Here is a 9,885-nt window from a genome sequence, read left to right on the forward strand (position 1 = left end):
TCCTCCCCGGTGAACCGTTGAACGTAAGTGCCAGTCGGGGCTGGTGCAAAACAATGGGGGATGGAGTAGCCATGGTTGAAGTCGGAATTGAGTAGTCCTTTTCTCGCGTGCGGTCCGGTAGTAGTCCCTATTCAGGTGAACGCCCCTGGAGACAGCGGCTGCTTCGCACTTCGTCTTAGGTTGGGACTGCATCTGTGGCTTTCTCGTGGTCTTCGAGACGGTTCGGGCTGCTTTGGCGGCTCCCAGAGGGTGAGGGCGACAAGGACATCCGTTAGCACCTCCACCAGATCTCACTTATAGTGGTGACGGCAGACCAGGCAGTAATGAAGACAGCAAGAACTTCTAAAAGAAAACTGTTTATTGGGCTGCTCTGCTTCCACAGTGGAATTAATGACTCGGCGGCGGCGAAAGCAACAAGCGTGCTCGGCGGTCGTCGAACAGAATGCCCACCGCTCTAGGCCGTGCACATTTTAAAGTTTTGAGATGCGGCGTGTAAAGTCACCACAACAGTCCGGAACGACGTTAAAAGGGCTTTGCCTCGATGTAGTTAATCGAGATAAATCTAGTCGTGTCTTGCATCACAAACAAAGCGATAAAGCCGCATGCGGCAGCTTTTAAGAATGAACAAACAAACAGTACAAAGATTCGCGGCAGATCTTTGTACGGATAGGATAGGATAGGAAAACTTTTAATGTCCAACAGACCGAGGGTAGCCAGAGGGCTACCCGCCTAGACGATGGCCGAAAGGTCTTGACTCCCGGCGACGGCTTCGGCCAGTCAGATGAGCCGAGATAACAGAACAACCGCCAAAGTTGACATGCTCGGAGAAATTCAGGACAATATAGTTGTACCTCCATTACCCAGGAATATGCATCCTATTCATCACTCAGTGCGCCGGGTTAAACGGGCAGAGGCGCTAGAGAAACGCTTCCGCTCCTACAAAGACGAGGACGTGGTCTACGTGGATGCCGCTGAGTATCGTAAGAAAACGATGACCGCCGCGGTCGTCAATAAGAAACAACTCCTCAAAATTAGTGCCTCCATCCTCTCGGGTAACCCAGAGACTGCCGAGGAAGCTGCCATAGCACTGGCTTGTGTGGGCACAAAAGCGATGTACATCATCAGTGACTCCAAAGTTGCCATACTAAATTTCAGCAGGGGCCGGGTCTCCCCTCTAACGAATACAATTCTAAGCCGTCATGTAATAGACCGGAAAATTACACTAGTCTGGACACCAGCACATGCATCCCTGCCTGGTAATGAGACGGCCCACGAGTTCGCCCGAGGCTTTTCCTTCCGGGCGGACCCGAGCGAGGTGGTCTTTACAGACAGGGATCGCATGGTGACCTACACAGAAATTACGCAGCACTATCGTTTACAACGAGCTAGACTTCCTCCAGCGGATAGCTCCTTGTCCAGATCCCAAGCCATCAACTGGCGCCGGTTACAAAATTGCACATTTCCAAACCCGGCCCTCTGGAGTCTTATGTACCCAGGGCAATTTTCAGACAAATGCGAAAACTGCGAACTTAGGGCCACCTTGGACCACATACTATGGGAATGTCCTCATGCCTCCCGGGAGGGACGAGGTATAAACACGAATGACCAATGGGAGACCTTACTACTGAGCTCCGACCCGGCGATTCATCTACAACTTTTTACGGAAGACCACAGCTTTTGTTTTCGCAGTATTTATTATTAAGAGATATATGCGCAGACGAGACGCTGAGTTCATGCAGTGCTTCATTATCTTTGCTAAAAGTGCCAAGTGGCGAAGTTGGCAACAGAAATATGCTAGTTTTACCATTTCACACTGAACATACTAGCCTGTATAGTACTCGACGAGTTAACATCGAGGGGGCACTTTGGTGATCTAAAGTGCGATGAGGCGAAAGCCTTCCCCGCAACGCTCTCCAGAGTCCTTACGCTAGACAATGAATAGGTTCATTGTCTAGCTTAAGGACTCCGGAGAGCGTTGCGGGGCAAGGAGAACTGCATATACGTTGGCAGGAAGTCTGCGTTGCATAGTGGCTAGCACGCTTCGATGGGTGGTGTCATCTGTTGTAAACGCCCCAAATGACAAATGTTTTATGTAATGGACGGACGGATGGACAGAGTCATGGCCGCGAGTATGAACCATTACAGGCTTTCGCCTTAATAATACGTGTAGGCCCAACCGAGGCAACTAGCTTCGCCGCCTGAATATAACCTCGACGAGGATACGGGGATTGAGGGTGTGCATAGGCGCCGGAGTTTCGCTGCATTTACGGAGGCGGCGAGACAGGTGCTGGCGGCTGCGCCCACACGCGTCAGTGGTAACCTTTCGAAGTACTGTACAAAACAACAAATAAGCGTACCGCATGCGAGCGGATAAAGGGCGACGTGACTCAGCACACGAGTTTCGAAAAGCGTGCGAAAGAACGAGCTCGCTTCCCGGGTCTACCCCATGGGTTGCCGGCGGCAACGCTGGATTGCGTGGGTGTCCACGTGAAACGCCACCGCCGTGGCACGGGACGCGGAATGATTGAAGAGGCCGCCGCCTCGGCCGACCCGCTACAACAGCCGTGTAAACGTCTCCGTCAGCCGCCGGTTCTCAAAAGCAGCCGCATCAGGTTTCACGGAGCCGGCCGAATGCATGGCTCCTCGTCGTCAAGCACGTCCGAGGATACGGAAAGAAGATGGCAGGCTGATAGAGACGCAAGAAACGGGGGGAGGGGGGGGGGGGGGGGGGGGGGGCCTCCACACGCCCGTTTCTTCTCTTCCTCCAACTATCCCTCCCTTTCACTGTCTTTCAAGCAGAGAGAAGTGTCCCTTCGCAGTTCCATTGGCCGACTCGCTGTTGTCAACGCAAGTCCACCAATCGGCATCTGCCTGGCGGCTTTCGTCAGACGGATCCTTGAGAGGGGGAGCGCCAGACTGTGTGCAGAACGCTGTTCGTTCACTGCCACTGTGTACGCCTGATGACGTCAAACGACGATGTGTCGGCGTGCACGTGGGTTTGTACATCTCAGCCGTGCCAGCAAGCCGAGCGGATTGCGACATTCTGATGTCATCCTCACAACCACATGCCCCCATATTTTGTTATTGTTTAGGTTTCATTGGCTTCTTAATTTTTATTGCTTGTAGAAACGCTGCCGTATGGCGCAAGGTGGTCAGAGAAGCTGTAAAAATAAATTTCTTAGCTTAGCATAGACGGGCTAAAGGCGCCACACAAGCGCTATCTAGCGACTGAAGTTTTTCTAAGCAGAAGCTGCTACAGAAAAAAAAAGACAGCGTACCTGAAAGCACATGACGCAGATTATTTAAACAAGGTCGAGAAGTGCTCTCAGGTAAAGACGGTACCACTGCGAATGGTCTATTTTTCATTATTTGGAAAATTAAAATTGAAAGGAATATTGTTTGATGCCTGACAGTACTGCCCTCTGCTATTTGTCGCAGATGCAACAAAAGTATTAAGGATGGGCAAGATAATGGCAAGAAGTCACCAGTATTCAGTACACAATATGCAATGCACAGTGCAACATATAAATAGCGCGAATAAAGAAGCGTTGACAAAAATTCCTGAACTGCGCAATGAATCCCAAGAGCCAGTGAAAGAACATACGAAACAAACAATGAAATGCCTATTCTACGTAGCAATCGCGCAACCGAGATCATGGTAAGAGCGTATGCAGTGAAAATCCAATGGTAATATGTGAGCGGGATAACATCAGGAGCTGGGGTGGGAACGGAAGCAAATCGAACGTCGTTCTACGGTAGTATATAAATCAACCGATTTAAAAATGGAACGAGGAGGAAAGACTTCAGAACAAAATGCACCAAACGTTTTCGGCAGGAGGAAGAAATGGGCTGGGCTGTAGGGCATGTAACGCGAAGGCAAAATAACCGCTGGTCCTTAAGGGTAACGAAATGGATCCGAAGAGAAGGGAAGCGTAGCAGGGTGCGGCAGAAAGTTAGGTGGGCGGAGGAGATTAAGAAGTTTGGGGGGATCCGATTGCTGCAGCTGGCAAAAGACAGGGTTAATTGGAGAGACATGGGAGAGGCCTTTGCCCTGCAGTGAGCGCAGTCAGGGTGATGATGCTGATGATGAACGGGGCCTGAAACGAGAGCAACGTGGCAGGGCTGATTGTTGAATGCGGTGGAGCTGCGGAAAGGCGTTTGAAACTAAGGTGATTATGCAATCGGTGTGATGTGGGACTCGGTTGTTTAAGAGGTAGGGTGAGAAAATGGTGGCTGTAAGCAATTTCATGGAAGAGGCAATTAGGCGCTAAGGTAATGTCAGTTATGCTGGAATGTCGGCAGCAGTTTGGAGAAATACAACTAACTGCACGATTTTGTATGCACTCAAGGGAATGATTTCAGTATTCTTGATGAGACGACCAGATGCAAGATGCGTGTTCAAGTTGAGGGCGAACAAATGGTTTGATAAGCGAGTTGGTGAGTGGAAGTGGGTGCGCCTCTCAGGATGTGTTTTGGATGTTCTAATGTACGGTTAGCTTTCACAGTCACTTTTTTTATTTGGGTTGGCTACGAGAGATTAGGTAAGAAATGAACACCGATGTACTTACGCGATAACGTGAGGGTGCGTTGATTGTTAACAAGCGAATGAGTAAATCGGTAATCGCATGGTTTGCGATTAAATGTAATTAATCGGCAGTTATCAGTGTTAAAGTACATTTGCCATGATGAACACCTGTTACTAATGCTTTCGAGATCTTACTAAAGAGCGATATAGCTGTTAACAGAGCGGATATTGCGATAAACAATGCAGTCGTATACGACAATCTGATGGTCTCGGTCATGTTTAATGATAGATCATTGATGTAATTAGAAACAACAATGGGCGTATTGCACTGCCTTGTGGTACGTGAGATGTTGCGGCATTTAAAGAGGATTAACAATTATCAACAGAAGTGAACTGTTTACGAAATGATAAAAAGTTTCTTGTCCAAGGAATTGTTAACGAGCCAAACGCAAAGATCATAATTTTGCTGTTAGACTACAGTCTGCAACACAATCAAAGGATCTATCAGGTTTGAGGAACATGCAGTCAGTTTGAAGATTTCTATCCATTCCGTGAAGCAGCTAGTTAGTAAACTCCAGTAGTAGTGCATCACATGATAGCCCCATCGTGAACCTGTGTTGTTTAAAAAAACACATTTTCTTTCTAAATGCAGTACCGTGTCAGATGCAACATGTTTTTGAGAAATTTGCGTGTTATACATGTCAGCGATATTGGGTGATAGTTAACAACGTTCCTGAAGAAGCGTAGCTGGTTAGGCGAGTTGGGGCATGGTTGCAGAAAAAAAGAACAGCAGAGAGCATTCACAAGAAGGAGCATTCACAAGAAGGAGCATTCACAAGAACGAAGCGGGAACGTTATGTTGTTGTCCGGATTGAAAAATTGGAATAAGTAGTCCAACTTTCAACTCGTATGGTATCTCACCTGTGGATATGTGGAAATTTTCAAAATTTTTGAGATAATGCCATTGACATCAAATGAATTTGCTATTCTTACGTTATCAATTAACGCTGCAATGCCATCGATAGTAATATCTATGAGGCTCCTGAAGACAAACTCATAATCTGGAGCCAATGAAATACTGGAATAGCCTTCCTTCGCGAACATATTTGTGAAAGAGCTATTGAAAGTATGAGGGCGTTCGTCGTGCGCGATGGTATCGCCAGCCTCATCAGTCAACGAAAAGCGCACAGAGGATTAACAAAGTAAAATCGCTTTCCATTTTTTTTATTTTGTTTGAGGAGTAATTAAACATCATGTGACATGACCATATACAATGCATTTCAGAGGGCTGTACAATACTCCTTATTAGCGTATTGGTGCTCTGCCCGTGATGATGGTATTGCTACGGACGCTGGGAGGACGACGAAGTGGTTTGTAACGAAGACGACGCTGAGGTGCGCGATTGCCCTTGGGGTTGCGGCTAAGTACCAGACGGTGCTGCGTTATTTCTCGAATTTCTGCTTGATTTCTTGTGTTTTTTCCTATTTTCCAGGGTGACTGAACGAGGGAGCGTGGGCTGATGTCCACAAACTCTCCAGGCCAGGGGAACTGCCCCTGGTCAGCTTGTCTCTCCCCAGATGAGCTGCCTCTTGATTGTTTCTTCCGTGGCGGAGTAAGCAGCATTCCGGTTGCTTTCGTCCCCGCGGATGGGGGCTCCATCAAGCTGAATAACCCCGAGGCTGTACAGGCAGCTCTTAAATCGACCACCCCTCATTACATGAGGATCACTGACGTCCGGCAGTTCGGCCGTGGCGGGATAGTTTGCAGATCGCCAGACCAGGCATGCGTGGCTGACCTCCTCAAGTGTTCTTCGTTTGCCAATCACCCGGTGAGCGCGTTCATACCTCCTCATCTGGCGTGTTCGAAAGGGTTAGTCCGTGGTGTAGACCCACGGCTAAGCGCGTCTGAGACACTAGATAAGCTCACTTCGGCTGGCGTGATCGCCATTCACCGATGTAGTCGTGTGGTGGACGGAACGAAGATACCGACGGAGACAGTTATTGCTACATTTGCGGGGCTGACCTGTCCTTCTGAAGTTAAGGTGTGGCCTTTGGTTTTCCGTGTGGACCAATTTTCGTCTCGGCCCCTTCAGTGCCGTAATTGTTGGAGGTTTGGCCATAGTGCCAAGGCCTGCAAATCGAGTTTTCGTTGCTGTGGGTGTGGAAAAAGCCACGACCCCGCTGGGTGTTCTTCTCAACACGAGAAATGCTGTTTGTGTTGTGGTGGTCACTCAGCAAGCCATTCCGACTGCCCAGCGCGGGCTGACGAAGTCCAAGTGCTAGAGTTGATTGACAAGCGCAGGTTCTCAAGACGTGAGGCAGTGGCAGTCATCAAAGATAGGACATCTGGCTATGCAAGTGTGGCAGCGCGGCATGCAACCGTTGTGGATTCTTCCTTGTCGCAGGCGACTGCTGCGGCGGTGGAGAAAGCAATGGCGAGTGCCATGGATCGAATAGTCGAAAATCTGTCCGCGTGTATTTCGCAGGTTATGGCATCCCAGATGTCCGCTTTGTTGCAAGCTTCCACTGCTCCTCTTTTTGGATCAATCCCTTCTCCGTTGGTTGCACCTCCCCAACCTTCTATGCCCGTGGCTTCCAATCCACCGAGTCAGACTCAATCACAGCCTTCGTCTCTTCCTCCCGCCAGTTATCCGCATCACAGTGCGACAGAAATCTCATCTGAAGAGTGTGTTGACATGGAGACTGAGATGCGTGCTCAAAAGCGTAGTGCGTCTCCGTTAGGTGTTGCTGGTCCGTCTTGCTCTCAGTCTAAGACAAAAAAGAATCACCCTAGATCTACACCCAAAGGTAGTATTTTGGATCAGGAGGTCTCCGCTGCGGCACTTTCGGCGACATAGGGTCGTTGAAGGTGTTGCAGTGGAACTGCCGGTCAATTCTTTCCGCTTCAACAGATTTAGTTTGTTTAATCAGTAAATTAAGCCCAGATTTAATTGCTCTTCAGGAAACGTGGCTCACTAAAGACTTTAGGTACAATTTACAAAATTATCGTTCTTTCAGGCTAGATGGGCCCTCAAGAGGTGGTGGCTTGCTATTGTTCGTATCCACAAAATTTTGCCACAGGGCAACTGTGTCATTTCAATATATGGACAGGCAGTGCGAAATTCAGGCACTTGATCTGGCTATTCCTGGATATCAGCCACTTACTCTGGCTAATGTATATTTTCCAACAGGTGTACATGACATTCGGCCTCTTGACTCGTTTTTATCTAGTTGCAGGAAACAAGTTTTAATTGTTGGAGACTTCAACTCGCATCATGTTTCGTGGGGGTTTCGAACAGATCGCTGCGGTACGCTCTTATGGGACTGGGCTTGTGTAAATAACCTCACCTGTTTAAATTCGGGCCTCCCCACATTTGTCCGTGGTCAGTCTCGCTCAGCGTTAGACCTGTCATTTTCTTCGCCCGGAATAACTGTGTCCTCTTCGGCGCCCGTTGACTGTGCCTCTAATAGTGATCACCTTCCGATCAGTTTTCAAGTTATGTGCCAGTTGACCTCTCCTAACAGCACACGGCGCACATTCATAAATTACGACAGTTTTAAAAATGTCCTCAAATCAGACCTTCAGGAATTCTCTCATTCCAGCAGTGGAGATAAGGTCATCCGCCTTTGTTCAATTTTGGATGGAGCTCGTAAAAAGTCGGAGTTCTTGGTCCAGGCGCATAAGGGAACATCGCCATGCCTTTGGTGGAACGCCGAGTGCACTCGAGATTATAGGCGCCGAAAGGCAGCTTGGAAGAAACTTCTCCATAATCAGTGTCCTAAAAACTGGATCGATTACAAGTTCATTGCAGCTACGTTTAAGCGCACCGTATCTCGTGCAAAGGAGTTGTACGATACTGAACGCTACGAATTCCTTTCGAAATCAGGTAATAGGCGTGCTTTATTTAATTACTTAAAATCAAGGAAACTAATCTCGACCACCATGAACGCTGTCTCCCTAGTTCAGTCTCCGACTGAACTTGCTCAGTCTCTAGAAATAGGCAGAGGCCTTGAGCGTCGGTTTACGGCTCTTCTTCCTTCTCCTCCGAGATTTCTGGCCACTTTGGACGATTTCGAGGAGGTCACCCTCGCTGAGCTCTCGAGCACTGTCTCCCGCCTTCCACCCGCGGACCCTGGCCCTGATGGTGTGACTTCTTCTATGATTAAAATTTTGTTCGAGGAATCTCCCACCGACTTACTGGCACTTATAAATTACTCTCTTAAGGGGTCATGGATTCCAAATGAGTGGCGTCTAGCAAAGATTACCCCGTTGCTTAAAAAGCAGGGAGATGCATGTGTTAGACAATATAAGGCCAATTTCTTTAACTTCGTATCTCGTAAAGTTAATTGAGAGGGTGTTGCAGGGTAGAATAATGTCCGTTATTTCAGAGACTGGGTTTTTGAACCCTTGGCAGATAGGTTTCAGGCCAGGATGCTCTATATGGTGTGCCCATACTGATCTGGAGAGCCGCATACAGTTAGCTCGTCGCCGAAACCAATACGCAGCGCTTGTTACTTTAGATGTTTCTAAGGCTTATGACAGCGTTGAGCACAGGACGCTTTTGCAAAGACTACAGGCAGTAGGACATCCGAGATACTTTGTGGCTTGGGTTGTTGAATTTCTTGCTCTCAGGGAATTTTACTGCTTCCAGAACGGTGTTTCATCAAGCAGGTTTCGACAAGCGAGAGGAGTGCCCCAAGGGGCGGTCCTCTCCCCTGTACTTTTCAACATCTTACTCAGCAGTATTCCGTGCAATACCAAGGTGTCCACCTATGTGTATGCTGATGACATCGCCTTTTTTGCTTCAGAGAACGACATTTCCTCTTTGTACCAGTCCTTACAGTCTTACTTGAATGTACTGGACCAATGGGTAGGGGTCATTAATCTGTCCCTTAATGTCAATAAATGTGCTTTATTGGTTTTCCCGCTCTCTCATCCACTTAATATCTCTATTGTTTATCAGGACCATGTAATTCCTCAAGTGCAGAGTATCAAATAACTCGGAGTAATTTATGATCCTTCTCTTTCCTGGCGGGCCCATATCGAGCAGATCACTGCGAAAGGAGTCCGAGCAGTCGGTATGCTGCGCAGGCTGAGCAATGTTCGTTCTGGCATGAGAAGGCACTCGCTTCTTATGATTTATAGAATGCACATCCGTCCAGTCTTATAGTTCGGCTGTGCTTTATTCTCTGGTGCGCCAGCGTATAAACTTCGCCCCTTGATTCTCTTGGAGCGGGAGGCGTTGCGCCTCTGTTTGGGCCTTCCAAAATTTGTGGCGAATTCCGTTTTGTACCTGGAAGCGCGTATTCCATCATTGCCTTCAAGATTTCGGCTCTTAATGGTGAAAACGTTTGTAAAAA

At 48.2% G+C, this 9,885-nt stretch overlaps 1 protein-coding gene across 1 annotated transcript; it reads left to right on the top strand.

The window, feature by feature from the left end:
• The first annotated feature begins 6,044 nt into the window (after window positions 1-6,044).
• On the top strand, window positions 6,045-7,297 carry LOC149356959 (uncharacterized). Its single transcript, XM_089576473.1, has 2 exons — window positions 6,045-7,251; window positions 7,293-7,297. Exons 1-2 carry the CDS (start codon window positions 6,045-6,047, stop codon window positions 7,295-7,297), a joined length of 1,212 nt encoding a protein of 403 aa, XP_089432599.1.
• The last annotated feature ends 2,588 nt before the right edge of the window (window positions 7,298-9,885 follow it).

Source organism: Amblyomma mixtum, chromosome 3, assembly GCF_055824585.1.
Source record: "Amblyomma mixtum isolate Tamu chromosome 3, ASM5582458v1, whole genome shotgun sequence".
Classification (NCBI taxonomy): domain Eukaryota; kingdom Metazoa; phylum Arthropoda; class Arachnida; order Ixodida; family Ixodidae; genus Amblyomma; species Amblyomma mixtum.

Coding starts and splice junctions, on each gene's coding strand:
- LOC149356959 (XM_089576473.1), top strand. CDS start 6,045: ATGTCCACAAACTCTCCAGGCCAGGGGAACTGCCCCTGGTCAGCTTGT.